The following is a 19,695-nucleotide window of genomic DNA, read 5'->3' on the forward strand; positions in this document are numbered from 1 at the left end:
CCTTTCCCTTTCCTTTCCTTTCCTTTCCCTTTCCTTTCCTTTCCTTTCCCCTTCTCCCTTTTTCCTCCCACACTGTGTCCTCCCCCTGCTCCCTAATTTGGGTGCCTCATGTCTGCAGTAGCTGGAGTTGTGCTGCCTGGCCCAGCATCAATTACAGGACCTCTTCCTTTGAGGTCTCCTGAGGGAAAATGTATTACTGTGTAGGTCAGACTGGGTTCTTGGCATTTGGAGCCTTAGCCCCACATTCACACTTCCACATCCTTTTCTATGTGGGGTACTCCATTTTCTGGTTACACAAGGAAGGCAGTAGAACTTACTTTGTACTGGTTTTCAGTAGAAGATCAAAGTAAGGTCCCTCTTATGCCTCCTAAGACACCATCATTCTGTTCTGATGGGTTTTTGCCTGGAAAAAGCCTCTCAAACAAGATGATTATAGCTCTCATCAAGAAATATTATTTGAGAGAGCACACTCATGTATGCAGCTTTGTCCCTGAAGGTGCAATATCCCAATAGTGCAGCATGGATATTACCTCAGAGAAAATAAACAAGGATAAGAAAGCAGCTTGCTTCATAGTGCATGTGCCAGAGGCAGTCTGTATTTTTTCAGCTTCACAGTTGTGAACTTAAAAAAAAAAATATCCCTGATGAGAAGTCTGGCCATCTCTGGATCATAAATCTAGTTCCAACAAATTAGTTTGGACATTTGTCTGAGTCATAGCAAGGCTATCCCAGAGCATCTCACTTTTAAATAGACCTTTCTAGCATTATAAACTTCACTGGGAAGTTAGTAGCAAAGAAGTTTCACACAGCAACACGTAAGGAGGAAATGATCACCATATGTCTGCCTACCATGGTATCTACTAATCCTTGGAAATGCTCAGCGTTTGAAAAAGTTGATGCCTTGCATTGAACTGTATGCCTTGCAGGCACAAAGATTTCACTTAATTATTGTTAGTTGTAGCTTGGTTTGGAACACTTCTGCATTGTGGAGACGTGCAGAATGGTCACAACTCTGCACATATATTCATGGAGTCACGCCTTATCCCTGGAGATGTTCCGGGCCAGATTGAACAGGGCTCTGAGCAAAGTAGTGCAGTGGAAGGTGTCCCTGCCCATGGCAGTAGGGTTGGAACTACATGATCTTTAAGGTGCCTTCCAACCCAAACATTTCTATGGGTCTATGATTTTCTGGTGCCAAGGGGAGAATTCTGTAATCTCATTTCTCACCATTTATATTTTTAATCACTATATCTTTTCTTTGCCTGAATTCCTCTCCCAGAGAGTATCCCAATGAAAAGCTTGAAGTGCTACAATGACTACAGCTCACAGGTGACTTGCACATGGATGGAGCATTCAGAGGCTCATGACCTTGTTGGTATGATTCTTTACCAATGGGATAATATTAAAATGTAAGTACCTGAAATGTGCTGAGCTAGATAAAAGTCCAAAGGGAAACTGGCCATAAATTGGAATCCTGGGGACATGCAGTCAAGTTTTTAGAAAGCACATCCACTCTCTTTTTGAATTAAGCAAAAGTTTTACCTGCTTCTGAGGCCTCATCTAAGAAGAGAGGAATGAATAGGCTACGCCGGTGGAGTTATTTTCATCACCTTTACAATTTTTTCCATAGTTTTGTTGTAGGATCATCGATATGAAATAAGATGGGACACATAGGCTGCTAATAATTAGCATTAGGGGAGAAGGAGGTGTGAGAACAAGTGTGAGTATTGTTTGTAAACCCTAAAGGAAGGAGACATTCCCCCTGTCATTTTGCTCATTTAGGAACATCATTGAGAGTGTGGTTTTGATAACTCTTGAGAAATATGTGTAGACTGTATATTTATGAGATGGAGAGGACTGGTAAGTTCTCTATCTGTACCATCAGTTTTCCTCCCAGAGATACTGGTGTGTTTATGACAGTATCTCTCGGTTACATTGTTTCCTTTTCAGAAGGGAACCAAATCACCAGACTGGATTTTTGGTGAGGATAAGAAAGTACGTAAATGGAGGAATAGTTAAGGGAGAGAGGAAGGCAAAGATGGATAGTTGAGAAGAAAATTATGTAGGAGTCTGGGGATACAGGAAGAAAAGGAAAAAGGAAGAACTCTCGATTTTATTGCAAACAAGAGGGAATTTAATAGACCTAAAAGCAGATGAAAAGAGTGAAAGAACTTTGGAGCAGGACCTTGAAGTTAAATACTTCTGGGAAAAGATGATATAAACTTCCTTGGACTTTTGGAGGATTCTCTGAAACATTGGTACATGATGAAGTGTGTGGATCATGAAACATAACTGAGGTGAACTAATCAGACAAGCAGGTGTTAAACATGGACAGTCTCACAGCTGAAATCAAAATGGCCAACAATTAAACAAGATCAGCTCATAGATGAAGAATAGTTGACTAAACCCTAAACTGTAAGGTAATGCTGGTGAGTAGATAGAAATAACTTCAGGGCCTCACACCCTTTGGGCTGACTCTTTTGCTTAAGACTACACACATACTGCAGCGTCCAATCCATACTTCAGCAATGTCCCTGGTTTCCTTGCTAATACCCAACTTACAAAAATAGCAATAGTGCTGAATAATGCTTGCTGACATGTAGTTGGCTAGAAGACTCCATCCTATCCTGGAAGAGAGTATTTGGCCTTAAATATTCACAACTTAATATTTCTCATCTGAGCTGGAACGAGATAATGTACTGGGCATGAAGCCATAAGCACAAACAAAATTCCACAGGGTACATAAAGAAGCAACGCATCTCTCCAGCAGCTAAGGCCACTGCAACCACACGAAGATTGTCCTTTCATGCCTAGTTTAAAAAATTGTTTCTAATTTTCATGATGCTCCTTGGCCTGGAGAAAGGCCATCTGAAAGGATGATTAATGTTGTGGATGAAATCTTTAATGAATACTTAAGGTCCCTTGGCAGAGCAGAACTACTAAGGATACAGAAGTACATTTTGGTTGAGAATCTTTCTCTAAGTGTTTTTCTGGTACTGCAAAATGAAAGTCTTCAAGCAGTTTAGGATCATCAGAAATTTTACGGCCTTTAACTCTGAGTAAGAGGTGTATTTACGTGGCATTAATTTTCATCATACTATTTCTTACCTAAAAACATGAGATTACATAGAACTAGGCTAAAAAGTAACAAAAATTAACTGGTACTGTAACATTCTGCTGTGCGACTTTGAAATGGGGAGGCAAAATTCTAGTGTAAAAATCTTTCTTGTATTAACTGATGCAAACCAGGACTAATGGGAGCAGTGGGAAGAGGATATAAGTGCCTTTGTGAATTATAACAACAGGATGGGATGAAATTGGTTTCAGGTGTTTCATTTTGTACTAACTCCAGGTCTTTGGATCAGATCTTTATAGATCACTTTCTCTGTGCACAGGGAGAACAAGGACATGTTTTGCAAACGCCAGACAGAAAATGACTTGCATGAAACTCCAGACGTGTATGTACACTGGGTCTGCCACAGGACTACAAATTCTTTTGGAATAGGGGTAGATGATATTTATGGCTTCAGACCTAACAAGGTTCTTCAAACAGAACTGGATGTTGATCTTTTCCAAAATGGTAAGGCTTAAATATGAAATTCTTGTTTCCACATGAATTTTAAGGATTTTTGAGAATGTATTTGCTGTTCATTTGGATTGAATTCCACTTCCATTGTGAAAACTGCCAAAGAGTTCCACATTGAGAGGGCTGGGTAGGGAGAGAAGAAGGCAAGTTTCTGAGAGCAGCTGGGTCTGGTATCATCTCAGGAGCTAGTAAAGCAGGAGGTACTTGGTCTGTCAGGGATAAGATACTCTGGAAATGGGGAAGCTTACCTAGATGTTTTCTTCCCCTCTTTGTGTTATTTCCTCATTGTCTCCTCTCATGCATTGTACCTTCACCTTCCAGTTCAGCCCCTCCCACCTCAAAACCTCTCAGTCAGCTCAATGACATCGGGGGACTTCCTACTGACCTGGAAAACAGACGATGGAAGCCAAGGGCTGGGCAATGCACTGGACTATGAAGTCACTTACAAGCGTGAGTGGGAGTCCTGGGAGGTAAGAGCAGAGGAGCTGAGCTGTCCTGGTTTGGACTGCACCATTTTGGGAAGTTGAAAGTCTGTGGTAAAAGTTGTACAAATGAATGGTCTTTCCATTCTCAGGGACTGTGAAGAGATACAGCAAGTGTTGTTTTGGGTCAGGTGGAAGGGACTCTCTTTCTGTTAGCAAGTCACTTGTCCTGTGAAATACCATTTTTCCTGAACTGAATGTAAAGATCTCTTCTCCACTCAAAGAAACTCCCAACCATTGTACTTGGATTTGAGTTGGAGTTGAATCCCTCTTAAACTGAATTAAATCATGTTCCAACAGGAGGCCATGGGTTCATGTGGGGAAAACAGCAAAATACATTTGAAGTTGCTCCCCCTGTGCGACAGATATGTTTTGGGTTTTCCTTTTTATTGTTTTTTTTAAAGCTTTTAGCAGTCCATATCCTTTGCCCTGTCATTACCCTAGATCTGCATATGTTTCTGTTCTGTACCTGTCAGACTGATCTTTAGATTTTAAGGGAATTGTCTTGGCCAGGTTCCCACATAATTCTGCACTGAGCAGTGCTGTGAACATGTGTAGCTGGACCTGACGATAGTCTGGACTTTGCAAGCTGCTGGAGTTTGCTACTTCTTGTGGGGGGAGATTGTGCCTGGCAGTGGCCATGCCTTGCCCTTCCCAAGTTCTGCTGCAGCACACGCTGGAGCCCTTCTTGTGTGGCAGCGAGGAAACACTACATGGCAGCATGTGCATGGACCATCACACTTGTGGGACTGTTGGAGATGCAGCCTGGCAGTCAACTCCTCCTCTCACTCTTTCCCTGTCTTCCCTCCACCTCTCCATTCCTCAATGTCCCAATTTCCTCCGTCCCTTCCTCTCCCTCCTCTCCCCCAACAACAGGAAGCTGCCTCGCTCTTGCTCTCCAACACCACCCACTGCAGTCTCAGCCTTGAGGACCTTGTCCCAGGGAGCAGCTACGTTGCCCGCGTGCGAGCCAGACCAGGGCAGGCCAGCAGCTTCTCTGGGCAGTACAGCAAGTGGAGCATGGAGGTGTCATGGAAGACCCCTGAAGGTAGCATGGGATGGAGTGGGGCCATGAAGGGTTGGAAACTGAGAAGCCAGAACTTTCCTGTCACTAACCTTGCACTTGTGTTCTCTGAAGGTGGCCTTCAGCCCCGGAACTTTCGCTGCTTCTTCAGTGGTGGAGATCGTCTGACATGCAGCTGGGAAGTGAAGAAAGTGATCACCACCTCTGTCCTCTTTGGCTTGTTCTTCAGGGCCACCCAAGCATCAGAGTATGTGCTCTGCCCATGGCAATGTGTCTGTGCCTTCCCATGGTGTTTCTGCCTGTCCCATTCCCCTGATTTCCATTCATCCTCTTTCTTCCCCTCAGAGAAGAGGAGTGCTCTCCTGTGCATGAGAAGACTTTGCCCCACACCCCATATGTGGTCCAGAGCTGTGAGATTCCTGTTAGCAATTCTAGTAGCCAGAGCCAGTACCATGTATCTGTCCGGGCCAAGACAGAGGACAAGCTGATTGAAGCCTACAAAAACAGTGAGTTTCTGTGTTGTTTCATGCTTCTCCTTCTTGTTTCTTGGAGAGATGCCTGTCTGAGCAAGTGGGGCTGAGGACAGTGGTGTTGAGGAAAAGTGAGTGGGAAGTGGAAGAAACAATCACTGACGAAGAAAGGGACTGTATCAGGTCAGAGGTCTGGGGTGTAGATGTGGAGTTCCTCAGTGGCACTTGTTATTCTGAGGAAGGTGACAGTGATGGAAACTGTTGTGCAGAAATCCAGGTTGTGACCTGGAGCTTCCCAGTGAGCATTTGCCGTCCTGCTGACTTCTCTGTGATTCACATTCATGAGTGTCCCAGGTGACAGGGGACTGTGGTGAGAGGTGTTTGTAGTGAGTAGGAGTGTGTCACTATGTGAGTTCTCAAGAAGCCGGTGAGCTCTTGTTTGTGCAATGGCCCCTGGAACACTGGATGAGGTAGGAATCCTTTGCCCAGTGAGGTGCACCAGGTAGGCCATCTCTGCCCAAATGTATCTGAAGGTATTTGGGTGACTTTTCAAACTCTAAAACTAGGGCAGCTCCTGCAGTGGGTGAAAATATCAAGAGGTAGCTCCAAGAGACTTGAAGATTTCTGGAAATGTGGTGGACAAGTACAGATATTTCAACTATTGCTTTGTTGCTTTTCTGTACACAGGGAGTGCTCTCAGTATTCATGGGTATGGATTTTCTGATATTTAATACTGTTGTATACTGTTAATAATGTTATATTTGACTAGAAAATGAAGATGGCAGAGAGTTAAGAAGTGTTAAAAAGCTGAGCCATTTTACTTTGCACAAAACGACCTTGTTTTCAGTCCCTGTAAATGATTCACAATGTGGAAAGAGAGGACTGGACCAGTAGGTTGGTAAGTGCTCTGAGACATTCAGTGTGTTTCAGTTCAGGTGCTGCCGCCCGCAAATGTGTCAGTAACAGCAACAGAGAACCAAGAATATGAACTAAGGTGGAAAAAACACAATTTGAATTACAGCTTCATAACACAGAGATACCAAGTCAAGTACTGGGAAAACAACCGATATGAAAAGGTAACTTATAAAGTGCAAGAGTCATGGATATTTCTTTGCTGGTCAAATGGAAAGACAGTTCTTCTCACCTCTGTCATTTTTGCTCCTCCCCTCTCCCCAGACTCTCCAGGTGTTAAATATCAGCAATGATGAACCTCCCTTCATCTTCACCCTGCAGATGCTGGCAGCATCTACACAATATAGGGGGAAAATGCGTGCAAGGGTGAATAGGCCTCTGGAATATGAGGGACCTTGGAGTGAATGGAGCGAGGAATTCACCTGGAAGACTGAGAGTGGTACTTTTCCTGCAGCTGCTTCTGTCAGGTTTTGGTGGACTGCTAATGGCTGGGATGGCTCTTAAGTATAACACATTCTGTCAGCTGGGGTTGGAGTGAGGTGCAGCCATGGCCTAGTTGGAGTCACTTACGAAGGCAGCTGCCCTGCCTGCATCCTTGCAGTACATCAACAATGCTAGGGAAGGAAGTGAATGACCTTTTAAGCTTCTTTCTTACTTGCCTTCATAAGGTGAGTACAACTGACCATAAAATTTTTCATGTGGAGAATGAATCAAAGACATCCTGCCCAAAAAATTATAATTATTTTCTGATTCCAGTAGTCCATTCTGCTGTCAGTGACTAAAGAACCTGATACTTTAGAAGATAGAAGATAAGCCATCAGTTTTTTATATTTGCAGAGTGACTATAAGGTTGTGTAAAACACACAGTGGAGTCTGCTAGAGATAAGATCTTTACATGTTTTTTGTTGTTTGTGGACTTAAAGGCAGAATGTCTGCCATCATACAATCTTTTGCCCAAAGTAATATGATCTTGCATGATTTGCCCTGAGGAAAATTGTAGTGGTTATACTGTGGGCAAATTTTGATGCATGTATTCAGGAAGAAATTAGTGTGCTGTTGTGGCTGTTAGCAGGGAGAGCTCTTAGAAAATCTCAGAGACCCCATTTCCTCAAAACTGTGCCGAGTCAGGCAGACTTGTTTGAAGCCATGCCTGTTGTTCGTGGTGGAGTAAGGTTCATGACATTTTTATTAGCTTAAGATGTTTAATTCTGATGTCAGTAGATGCTAAGAAGCAAATCAAGTAAAGGAAACAATGAACTCCTTTGGTCAGTACGCTGTTCAGGTCACATTTGGCCTGTCCCGCTTTGGAGGGTATTCCAACAGTTTGAAGGCCTAGGGCCTTTGATCCTGTTCCTCCACACATCAAATTCCCTGAATAGCGGCCAGAGTGAAAAACCTGTTGCAGGAAACCGTCATTCTGCAGGTGGATAGGTTTTTCTCTTTTCTCTGTTTCAGTTCTGGCACCTGCGGTTCTCCCAGTGACGCTCCCAGCTCTCATCATCGCTTTGCTGATAGTTGCTTATTGCAGCTATAAGTATTTCCTCAGGTAGGCTTGCATTGCAACATGGAGACTTAGCAGCCCGTTTGGGTGGCATGAAGTCTGAGGCACTTCTTGTCCTCCAGGAAAGAGGTCTGTGTGGAGAAGGGCCTTGTTGGGCAGCCGTGTGCATGGCTGTGCAGGGCAGACAGTTGGGTGATGCTGTGGCACTGCCTCGGTCGTGCCCTGCTGTGCTGAGCAGCATGGTGAATGTGGTGCAGCCTTTTCTGGTAGCAGCAAATTGCGAAGCAAATCTTGAAAACTGTGTTCTTGCTGCAGGAAGAAGAAAATGTGGGAGGAAAAGATTCCGAACCCCAGCAAGAGTCTCCTGATCCAGGGCTACCTGGGGGTAAGAGGGAACTGTACCTTGAAGGATTCATTATTTCTCTTCCCTTTTCAGGACTTTCAATAGTCTTAATAGCTCTTCTTGTTTTCTAGTCCACAATGAACAGACATCTTCATTTATCTATTACTTGTTTTTAGGAGAAGTTCTGGTCCTACTCAACAGTGCTCTTATAATTAGCAGACTTCTTTGTGCTGCGCTTGTCAGCACAACTGTGATTTAAAATCAATATAGAAAAACTTTCTGTACTTTAATATTTCTTGCTCTTGTCCTTTTAAAAGGGGACTCTTAAAGCCTGCCCCACTTGTTAGTGAGCACTTGTGAACTCACCAACTCTCAAAAGTAGGTTCCTAGGGGACGATGCCAAGTAGCTCCCTGAACAGCTTGAAGTTTGCTGTCTTGAAGACCAGAGTAGCAACTCTACTGTTCCTTTTTCTTTTTTCCCATTACTCTGAAAATTTTAAATTCAATAATTTCATGATCACTTTGGCCAAGAAAACCACCTACTATCAAATACCTTAGGTCCTCCATTCACAAATTACAAGTTTAGGAGAGCATCTTTCTTAGTTGGCTCACTGTATACTTGTAGTTAGGTGAGTGGTAAGGCAATATGGGTTTGAAGAAACCATCTTCTGGAGAGGAGAACATACCTTTGAGTTGTATTAGTGAAGTTGTATCCCTGTTACCAGGTGCTTTAGGCTCTACTATTTGTTTTCTTTGTCCATGGGGAATGTACAATTCCTGATTCTACTGCCAGTGAGATGCTGCTCTTTGGTCATGTCTGCTTTTCCATTTTCAGAAAGGACATTTGGGAAGTTGGCCAACAAGCAACCAGCTGGACTTCAACAAATACAACATTTCAGAGAAGATGGAGCAGGCTAGCTTCCTTCAAGTTGTGGACAGGTGAGTGAACAGCACATGGTAGTGACACTGTGGATGGTCTCTAAGACCTCACTGCATCATGGCAAAATATAATCAAATGTTCTGTCACTAAAAATCCTATACATGTTGTTTTTGAGGAGGAGATCAAATTTTTTACTACAGGGGTAACTACATCTGCAAGAAATTTTTTTCTAAGCCTGTGTGTAGCTATGTGTGTTTTCAACTAAGATCAGTTTATGTTTTTTGCTTAAAGCAATAATGTCTCTCAGGAGCAACTTTTAACTTTCCCACATTCAGGCAGGCGAAGACTTTGGCAGAGTGCCTTGAAGGACAGACTAAGAAGGCAGATGTTTCCCCTGTTACACCGGACCTACAGAACTCATACCATGCTTTAAATGAGTCAGAGCATGCCCCAGCTGCCTGCTCAAGTCAGAGAGCTGGTCATTCTTTTCCCATTTCAAGGAGAAATGGTGCTGATGCAAGTGTTGCTTCCCACACAGCAATCCCTTGCTTAGCTTTCAATGGTCCATACCTGTATAGCCCAGTGGTGTCCTCTCACCCTGATATACACCAGACCCTGGAAATGGACCCTGTGGGACTCAGTAAGAAATCAGTTTCCCTTCAGTATGTGACTCTACCAAGGGAAGACTCTCCCCAGACCCCACAGAGGCAAGAACAGCCAGGAGCAGTTTGTCCAAAGGACGTGCTCCCAGATCAGCAGGAAATGATGCAGCACCTCAATGACAAGGAAGAAGTCTCACAGGCCCCACCAGCCTGTGAGGAAGGCACCAACAAGGGAACACAAGAGCAGAACTCTCCAAAAGCTCTCAGCTGTACCACGTCTCCTCAACAGTGCCCCTTGGAGTACATCACCACGGACAGCCTGTTACTGCCATCAGCCAGTACCTCCACCCATCCTCCACTTATCACAGCTGAGCAATCATTCTGTGGCTCACAGAAGCCCCAGCCTCCCAGTGACGACTCTTGCCATGAGTCTCCTCTGGGGAAAATTGGTGTCATGATCCCAGTTTCAGGCCAAGCACCAACCTCATCTCCTGAACTGCACCTGGATACCTTTGGTGACTATCTTACTGTGCCTGAAGGTCTCCATGAAAATTCAAAGCCCACAAAGATTTCTTTGCCTGTCTTACAGAAGGAAAATGGTATTCCTAGAAAGCAGCCTTTGTCAGAAGGTAACTTGGTGGTGTTAAACCCTGACAGCCCTGAGCCAGTTTTCCTTTGCCAGGTTGGTGACTATTGCTTCCACAGCCTGAAATCCAGCATGAAGATGGATAATAGTCAGGAAGACCACCAAGTCAAGAAACTTTCTGAAAGCGAGACAACACTTGGGCAGCCTGTATGTGATGATGAATCCATCATGGAGAAGGAAAAGGATGTATGGAAGAGGGAAAAAATACAGGCCATTCAGCTTTTCAAAAACCTGAAATCAGATGATTACTTTTCCTGGCAGCAATCTTTGAGGATCAAAGAAATCTGTTAAATGGGTAAATATTAATGAATACCAAAGAGACAGGTGACTGAAAGAGGTTGCAACTATCTCGCGAAAATGAACCCTCAAACCTAGGAACAAATAAAGACCAGTTCCATTTTCAAGCTTCCAGTCCAACGTGTTAAAACACTTGAAGTAGCTCAATGTCATTCTCGGTGGTCTTCACAGATTTGGCATGAAGGACTACACAAAGATTATAGCGTAGTGTTTTTCCAAACCTTTTGGCTTATCCATGATGATCAGTTTATCCTCCTGATCCTGTAATATGTCACAATCATCTTGCAATTATATCAGATTGCTTAGCAAACCTTGTGGCAGGAAGTGCAGACTTAAGAGCTTGAAAGGCTATCAGAAGAAGACAAGTTTGAAAACCTTGGAAAGAAAAGTTCTATCCTTAAAAGCAATTTTGTTGAATTTCTGTGCACTTATAAAATAGCTCTAAAAGTCACCAAGGAACTTCTATATCTTTGTCTTTCCACTGTGGCATGAAATAGGTACTGGTATTTTTCAATTGGGTATTGAAAAAAACCCAGAGACTTATAGAAGTGTAAATAAAAAATGAGAAAAAAGTTGTTGAAATCCAGGAAAAATTTCCTAATGTTAATGTCCATTCTGTCACAGTGGATTCAGAGGATAACAAGGAATCATAACTGGGATAAATAAAGCAAGTTTTAGAGAATCATTTGGAAGAAGAAATATTATTGAAAGAAGACCCAAGGGCTCCTAAGTTTCAGTGAAAGCTAGTGGGGTAGATAATAGAAACTGGCAGGTAAGAGATGCTGGGAAGGTGCACAAGCCTGTAACTGCTGCAGTTCTTCTAAGTGTTGAAGTACTTCATGATTTTCTTTTACATTCATTGACTATTTATGCATTATATACTTCATCCTAAAGCATAACTGATTCTTAGTTTGGCTTTTTTTCCTTAAATAATGAGAGTTGGGAAAGAGTAGACCTTTTTCCCAGTTTTGCTGTATAGAAAGTGGTACAAGGTCAGAGCATTTGTTCAGAACTGCTACTCTGCAATCAGTGAAAAGACTTTGGTTTCAGACCTGAAGGTGGACTTGACTTCCAAAAAACCATTTTTTTTCAAATATAAAATCTGTATTAATAAACATATTATTTCTTCCTATAAGTATTTTGTTTCATATGTTTAAAATATTGTGTTTACAATAAAATTACTATTAGCTCATTTGCTCAGGTCTCAAAAAATTCTATAGGTTCACCTATGTGATATGTGAGGTAGGACATTTTTCTCCTGACTTTGCTGTATTACTTGACAGAGAAAAGAAGTTCTGTGTTTGTGCCACTTGATTTCTCCTGCTGGGTTAATGGGACTGTGCTGATTCAGAAATTACAGTGAAATTATTTGGGTTTTTGAGAATTTAATCATTGTAAATACCATTTTAAATCCGAAAGGTGTGCAAATTGAACTTGATGCTCTTCACAGCAGAAAGCAGACAGTTGCAGCCTCTGATAGAGAATAGTGATGAACACTTAGAGAGATTTGCAATTTAGACCTTTCGTAATCAATGGATTTTTTTTGTTAATCTCTTCTTTGGCCTTTCACAAGTGGCACAATTAATTTCTTCTGGGCTGTATAATTGTGCTCTATCGAAGCATATCCTAAAAGGAGATGTTCAAATTCATATGCAAATGTTGTATCTGAATTCATATCTTAGATATGCATCACTTTGCTGGGCCTTGAAATGCTGGGGTTTAATAATCAAGAAGAATAATGAGTAGGAGAAGTTTTATTCAACTCAGTGGCTTTTGGACGAAGCCCATTTGCATTGTGATCAGTACTCTAAGATGTGATCAGTACTCTGACAGCTCTCTGTTCCTTCTGTTCCTCTGCACTTCGCTGGGCATTTGCAGAGGCTGATTTTGGAGACAGGATTTACAGATAAAAGCACATTTGTTATGATCCCACAGAGATGATATTATCATCTGAAAGAGCCTGGAATTTGCAGAGTCGCATGCCTTTGTCAGGACAGGGGAGCTGAACAGTAGCTTGCTTTCCAACTGTAACAATTCATTTAGAGCAGAATGAGTTTCTGCTCTAGGGACTCTTTCTTCAATATCCACCTCAGTATCATTAAATAAAATATGTAATGAACATTGGAAACAGAGCTCATAATCTATGGTTCTTCTCTGCCAGAGGAATCCACTTCTTATTGGAATCAAAACTTCTATAAATTTCACCTGTTGGTGATCCTATGAATTTTCCATTCCCTTCTGCATGAGGTCCAGCTGCAGTGAAGGTGGTAAAAAGCATTTTATAATCCTGTAGCCTGGTGATTCAAGACTTAGAAGCAGGCATGAGTCCCAGGTCTTCAACTTCCTGATCATTAGCTTGAGCCACAAGTTACTGTGCAAAGGCAAGTTGCTGCTCCCTTCCCCAGTGCTAGGTACTGATAAGCAGGAGAGGAATCATCGTTCTGATGATTCAGGAGCCAATTATGACATGCTCCTCTCTGTAGGGCTTCTCACTAAGTAGTTCAGCCCCTCAGCCTGTATATCTGCATGATGAGTCACCAATAGTCAAAAAATGAGTTATGAGATGATTGCAACCCTTTCCTTACTGCATACTCAAACATAAAATATTGTGTCCATGTTTTAACAGCTGGCATTTTTCCTTCCTCTGAAGTAATCACTTTATTATTCCCTTATCATAATCTTCATCAACCAGAAACATATTACGTGAATTTGCATGAGACTAGGGTAGGAAGTTTATTGTGACCTTAGTAGTTCTAATTAAGGTCAATGCTGAGCTGGTCTGTTGCTGTATTTCTGTAGGCTTGGGGGTTTCTCTTATGTAAGGAAGGAAAATGGGGCTGAATGATTTGCTAGAAAAAGAAACCTGTGGTAGAAAGCCCTCCAGGACCTCAGGGAATAGTAGCTGGAGAATTTCAGAGAATCCTGTACCTCTGCTGGGTAATGGAAAACAAGCCAACCCATCCTGCAGTCCCTGCCTAGTTTCTTGTTTACAAGCACGTTGTACACACAATCTTATTCCCATAGAACTCCACTCCCTCTTCTCCTCACTCCCTACATGCTCCCTTTGCTCTCACTATGGAGATGGAATTTCCATGTAAAGAAACTCCACAGGTCACATTCTGTACGTGGGGGATCAGTAACACTGTGACTTCATGCCTCTTTTTGCCCTTTAGAAGTCCTTTCAAGTGTATGCCAGGATTCCATACGTTCCAACCCTGACCTTAATAACTCCTCATACAACACAGCGGATGTTTCACCACAAGGTTCAGTGGTTCAGTGGGAACCCAAACTCCTCTACAAATTTGTACAACATGAACCAGATTTAGGTCAAAACCTTCGTAGGTTGGTTGTGTGCTTTCCAGCGTGTTGGTAGGGAGCCATTTGGTCCTCATTCTTGATGAGAATCATTTGTTTGTCTAGAGAAGTAGTTGTAAAGCTATCAGAAACAACTGGACAGCTTTTCCTATTCTCTTTTTTTTAAATTTTCCAGCTTCTTGCTTGCAATGTGCGCATACATTGCAAAGGTTTGGGATGAGTACTTTTTAATCTAAGTTGTTCGTCCTTCTGTAGCACTCAAAGTTACATAGATTGTTGACACACATTTTTGAGTTTATTTTGTGCACTGCAGATTCAACCCTTGAATTCCTTGACTTCTCTGTTTTCCTTTTGTCCCGGATTCAGGGATTTAAATCAGCATAATTTTGGCAAGTTTCTTTCCTTTTCAATGCACCTCTTTTCATCTCAGAATATTTGGCGTAACCATAACCCTAGGTGCAGCAGTAAAAGCAACCTTGGGCTCAGGCTGGTGCCCAGCAGAAAGGTGTGGAGGGAGCCATGTTTTGGTAGTCCTGTGCTCCCCTTGGCATGGTTTTTTAAACTGCAGTGTTCTCAAATCAGGGAAGAAAGGGGAAAAAAACTGTCTAGAAGAGAGATATGATCCAATAAAACGCAATTGAAAAAAACCCAGAGAATTTTGAAATCGAGTGACTACGGCCAAGTATAAAGATGAAAAGAGGTGCAGTGAAAAGGACTGAAACTTGCCAAAAGTATTCTTATTAAAATCCCCAAATCAGGGAGGAAAGCTAAACAAAGAGACAGGAGAAGAAACTGAAGAAATTCAACGCTTAAGAGAAAAAGAGACAATTCTGAATCAAACGTAATTCTGAATGAAAGCAATAAAAGCGAATGGGATGACATTAAGTGCAGGGAAATGGACCGAAGCTTGCCCAGTTGATCCTCATTGGAATTGCAAGATTCCATTCCTGTAGTGACAGGACAGCGGGCAGCAGTTTTAAACTGAAATAGGATAGATTTGGATTGGACATAAGGAAGAAATGTTTACAATGAGGCTGGCAAGACAAAGAAACTGGCAGCTCAGAGAAGTTGTGTATGCTTATTCATTAGAAGGTTCAAGGCCAGGTTGGATGGAGCTTTCAGCAACCTGGTCTAATGGAAGATGTCCTTGCCCTTGGCAGGAGGTTTGGATCCTTCCAACCCAAACCATTCTGTGAATCTCTGGTTCTATGACTCTAATCTCATATCCCATTTATACCTAATAGCTTAGTGTTTTCTCCATCATCACTAAGTTGGAGTACCTTAGAAGAAATGTTGCCTTTCTCAGTCATTCAGATATCTCAGGTAAGAGATCCCTCACCACTTGGTCTGCCAGATAATTAATAACCACGTTGAAAATTATAATTTTCCTGGGAGAAACCACTTAAATTCTTTCTCCAATATGAAAATGAACCATTAATTTTTCTCATTAATTTTCTGTCTTTAAAGGACTTCAATCTACATGATAACCTGCCTTTTATCTCTTAGTTTCTTGGAAATGCATTTTTGAGGGACTTCATGCTCTTTAGACATCTAGGTATGAGGCATTAATTGGATAACCCTGTGCATGTTTGCTTCTGGAGTTCTTCCGAGAACTCTACCAGTTTTATGAGGCATAAACAAGTCTCTTTTATACAGAGATATTCTGTATATCTCATCTCCAGAACATTTTTTTTCTCTACTATTTCTATTTATCCTTATAGTTTGTATCATCCTGTACAAAAACCAGCCTGATTGGTCAGTAGTTCCCTGGATAGTTCTATGAGTACTCCTCAAAATCTTTCTTTTGGTATCTCTTTTTCTCTGATGCTGAGGCCTGCTAATGCCTTTGATTATTTACCTCCATTACTTGTTCAGCAATTGAATGTTTAAATTCCTTTGCAGATTTATATGGTAAGAAAGCAATTGAGTAACAGTATAGGTTATGAAAGGCTTGAAAAGAAAGTAAATATGTTTTATTAAACAGTAAAAGTTAGTTGGAAAAGATCATTCTAAGTTATCATTTTTCTCTACATGTCTTGCCTCATTTACTTTTTTCAGAACATTAAGGCTACAATAACTCTACCTTTATAGCATGAGTAGCCTTACAAGAAGCCTAAATTCACTTTTTAAATTTGTATATGATACTTTAAACAGCTCCTTTGTCCAGTGAAAACATTTTATCCTTTAACAGCTTCGTAGCCTTATTTTTGCCAGTTTTTCCTTAAAACATTATTGTATTTGTGCCTTTCGCTGTTTCAACTTGTACTGGGTCTTGTATATTTTTCAGGACTGTTTTTCTTGTGAGTGCTTGCACAAAAAACTTCAAGAAACAATCATTTACAGTGGCTAAAAAATAGACTCTGTGGCTAGATTCATACTAGCAAATAAAGTAAAATAAAACAAAGCATTTGTCTTGATTTGGTTGCATAGTTTAATTAGCTCTGCTTATCCAGGTTGTTGTTTTTTCTCTGTATTTTTCTTACCTTCTATCCTATCCCTTTTTCTAAGTCATAGGCTTTCTGTGATTTCAGACTACACAAATAGATCAATCCGAACAATTTATTTTCCACATCTGGCATAATTTCCTTGGTTTTCATTTTAAAATTGCCTCATAGTGTCTTTAATCTTAAATGTCAGCAGCACTGATTCTGTTTTGATTAGGTGGAATCCATCTTATATAAACTTAATCTGCTTCAAAATGTTACCAGATACTAATAAAATATAATCCCCTTTTCCCCACAGAGTTTAATCAATCATGCAGTGTGGCTCTTATCTGACAGAGTGTATAAAAGCAGGACCATTGAAGAATGCTACTATGTAGGACTGCTTTTTTCAGCCTCCTGGCTTAAACTTTGCTTTCAGAACCTCTCACCTGCTGTTTCTTTGTTGTTGGGCCACAACCATCGTGTTTTTCTTGGCACATACCGAGAGAATTTCTAGATACCTTGTGCTCTGTCATCTTTTCAACTGCATGTGTCTTTTTTAGTAAAATGTTTGTCCATTTTTGTATTTACTTGGTCATGAGAAATGAAGGAGATGTTTTCCTTTTTTCTGCTCCTGAAGGGAGCCCATCCTACTTAAGAAGACACCTTTCAGCCTTTGCTGCACATGGTACCTGTTGAATAACTCCTGGTGCAGTGTTGGTAGTGCTCATGGAACTCCCGATCTCCTTCTGGGAGGTGACCTCCTCTGGGGGGTGGAGACCAGATCCAGCAGGGGGTACCTGGCTACTGTGGTATCAGTCTGTGACATCACACGCCTGACAAAGCTTCCACAGTGTCCAAGAGAGGCTGTGGATGGCCTGTACAGATATGGCAATACTCACACGGTGTTTAGACAACGGTTTGGCTTCATCCTCATGTCCTGTCTTGGAGCTAAAAAGGCTTGACTTGTCTACCTATTCAGTCAGGTTATGTCCCACTTTGGGATTGAAGTTTTTAACTGCTTTGGCCTTTTGGTGTCTTGTCTGCCACACTACGACACAAAATAACTCACGCATTCACTCAAGATGTAAAAGAAGGAAAAGAGAAAGTTTTATTTCTGACTTCGCAATATTTAGAATTCTAAAAGTGACAGTGGGTTGGATGGTGAAATTGCCACGTCTCCAACCACACTGGTCAAACTAACAGTCTATTATTTCTCTCCTCCCACAAAGGAGAATGCAAAACAATCATTATTTACATGAACAGTGTGTGAGAACTCCAGTAGAAATATGTAAACATCAGAAGGTATAGAAAACTTTTAAAAGAACTTTAAAACTTTTAAAAGAACAGGGTGACACTTGACAGCTCACGATTCTGTGTTTCCTGAAAGGATTTATTGAAGTATTTCTGATCAAAGAGCCCATCCCAGTAGCCCTGAAGAGATTACCTATGATTTTATGGCAATCTGCCAACTGCTTTTCATATACACCCATGAAAGTTGCTTTCACTAAGACTCAACAAATAGAGAAGGGGAAATTCTGGGATTTAGACTGATCTCTCCATGCTTGCTCTTTGTATCAGAAGAGTTTTCTTAAACCTCTACCCTAAGCTGCTGCTAAAGGCTCTAACTGGATTTCACATTAAATAGGGAATTAACACGCCAGTTAACTACCTTTGTGTGACCTTTAAGAAGAAAGGCACCACTTCACAGCCTGGCTCTGCAGAGGGAGTTTGCTTTCAACCTTCCCAAGTCAGAGCCAGTCAGGCCTTTTTAGCATAGGTGTGTCCTGACACAGAGAGGCTCCTGTTTCAGTGCACGCAAACGAGGTCAGTGGTGCTGCCAGACTCTGCCATGAGACCAGCGTGGTGAATTTGCTGTCACTGATCCCGTCACATTCCAGGCAAGCACAAGTCGCCACAGCTTTGCTGAACTGAGATGCCTCAGTTCCACCCTAGGGAACTTTAATCTTATGTTCACCAAGCATTGCTCTGTTTCAGAAACACTCCATCTGATAGGCAGATCCTTTGTGTCTAGGGACGCCAGAACCTAATTGGAGTAAATTAAGTGAGAGGACTAACAAAGTATTGCTTGGAATCACACACAGTGTGACTGTGTTTAACAAGCATGAAAAAAAGAAAAGGCAATTATTTATGGATGACTGAAGTTTCTAGAGACATAGTGCATGGGTATTCACTACCAGTTCTCATCTTTCTGCACTGGGGTCTCTCCATCTAAGTGGGAAAATTCTTCTGCCTGTTAAGAAGAAACTAACAGGATAAGTGTACACTTTTTTCTTTCTTTTTTTTTTTTTTTTTTAATCTGGGAAAAGACCATGAAGAGAGAAGCCTACATGTGTGCCCTTTGGGAAATGTGAAGATGAAAAGTCTCCATTCTCAAGTTCATGTCCATACACTGTGTCCAAGGTTCATTTTTACAGTATACTCTAAAAATTATTGTCAAGTAGCTTTCCCTTCTTCTTCCACTCCTTGGCTTACTCTGTTTTTCTTGTAGCTTTTAATTTTTTTTTTTTTTACTTCTGATGCACTTCCAGCTGTCACCGATTCCTAAGAAGCTGTGTACACTGTGGTGGATGTAATGCAAAGTTGCCTGAGCTCAGGTACTCTCAGTTGCTGGAGGCACTGCCCAAACCTGCAGAACTCTCTTCACAGAGGTTGCAGTCCAGGTTAGAGAAAACAGTAAGAGAATTCACCACCTCTCACTTCTTTAGATGCCACCAGCCCCTTCCTTTTCCCCCCAAAGATTAAAAAGATAAATATATGTTAAATTACACTGTCTGTATTTGCCTCACTTCTATTGATGCAGAGTGATATTATCACTTAAATTAAAATATGTAATCAGAGTGTGCCTTGAATTTTAATCCCTCAGCTGTGTGGGTTTGGTTTAAGCAGAATCCATATTTAGTAGTGCTACTATGAAGTACTCAATAGTGCCATTACATACTCAGTAGTGCTACTATTTGAATGGAGACAGTTTTATACACATCAGGCTTAGCAACAATAATGTGCCTTTAAGACAGCATTCACTTTGTAAACCAATATTTTGCTTAATGACTGTTTAAATTTATGGAAATGAATTTTGCTTTCAGAAAGCATTGCACACCAGGAGAATGGTGATTTAAAGGACAGGTTCTGAGTGCAGATTAACAGAAAAGGGAACAAGCAGCAAAGTTCAGCCTCTGGCAAGAGATCATTA

General features: G+C 41.5%; 1 protein-coding gene and 2 long non-coding RNA genes across 3 annotated transcripts in view; 2 read left to right on the forward strand and 1 right to left on the reverse strand.

Annotated features, from left to right (window-relative positions):
- CSF2RB (colony stimulating factor 2 receptor subunit beta) overlaps positions 1-11,939 on the forward strand; it is a 13,547-nt gene extending 1,608 nt beyond the window's left edge. The window contains exons 3-14 of the mRNA XM_068191143.1: positions 1,280-1,409; positions 3,396-3,580; positions 3,908-4,056; positions 4,945-5,116; positions 5,207-5,339; positions 5,438-5,598; positions 6,493-6,638; positions 6,739-6,913; positions 7,930-8,020; positions 8,291-8,360; positions 9,154-9,257; positions 9,534-11,939. Coding sequence (XP_068047244.1) covers positions 1,280-1,409; positions 3,396-3,580; positions 3,908-4,056; positions 4,945-5,116; positions 5,207-5,339; positions 5,438-5,598; positions 6,493-6,638; positions 6,739-6,913; positions 7,930-8,020; positions 8,291-8,360; positions 9,154-9,257; positions 9,534-10,737 — 2,720 coding nt within the window. The 3' untranslated portion in view covers positions 10,738-11,939. The remainder of the gene's footprint in view (positions 1-1,279; positions 1,410-3,395; positions 3,581-3,907; positions 4,057-4,944; positions 5,117-5,206; positions 5,340-5,437; positions 5,599-6,492; positions 6,639-6,738; positions 6,914-7,929; positions 8,021-8,290; positions 8,361-9,153; positions 9,258-9,533) is intronic.
- Positions 11,940-12,482: 543 nt separating this feature from the next.
- Positions 12,483-17,992, reverse strand: LOC137474521 (uncharacterized). Its single transcript, XR_010999398.1, has 3 exons — positions 17,852-17,992; positions 16,931-17,532; positions 12,483-12,703 (listed from the first exon to the last, which is right to left on the reverse strand). It is a non-coding gene; the product is annotated as an uncharacterized lncRNA (long non-coding RNA).
- On the forward strand, positions 17,353-19,272 carry LOC137474522 (uncharacterized). The gene is made up of 2 exons (XR_010999399.1): positions 17,353-17,462; positions 19,034-19,272. It is a non-coding gene; the product is annotated as an uncharacterized lncRNA (long non-coding RNA).
- Positions 19,273-19,695: the final 423 nt, after the last annotated feature.

Source organism: Anomalospiza imberbis, chromosome 5 (assembly GCF_031753505.1).
Source record: "Anomalospiza imberbis isolate Cuckoo-Finch-1a 21T00152 chromosome 5, ASM3175350v1, whole genome shotgun sequence".
In the NCBI taxonomy this organism is placed as follows: Eukaryota; Metazoa; Chordata; class Aves; order Passeriformes; family Viduidae; genus Anomalospiza; species Anomalospiza imberbis.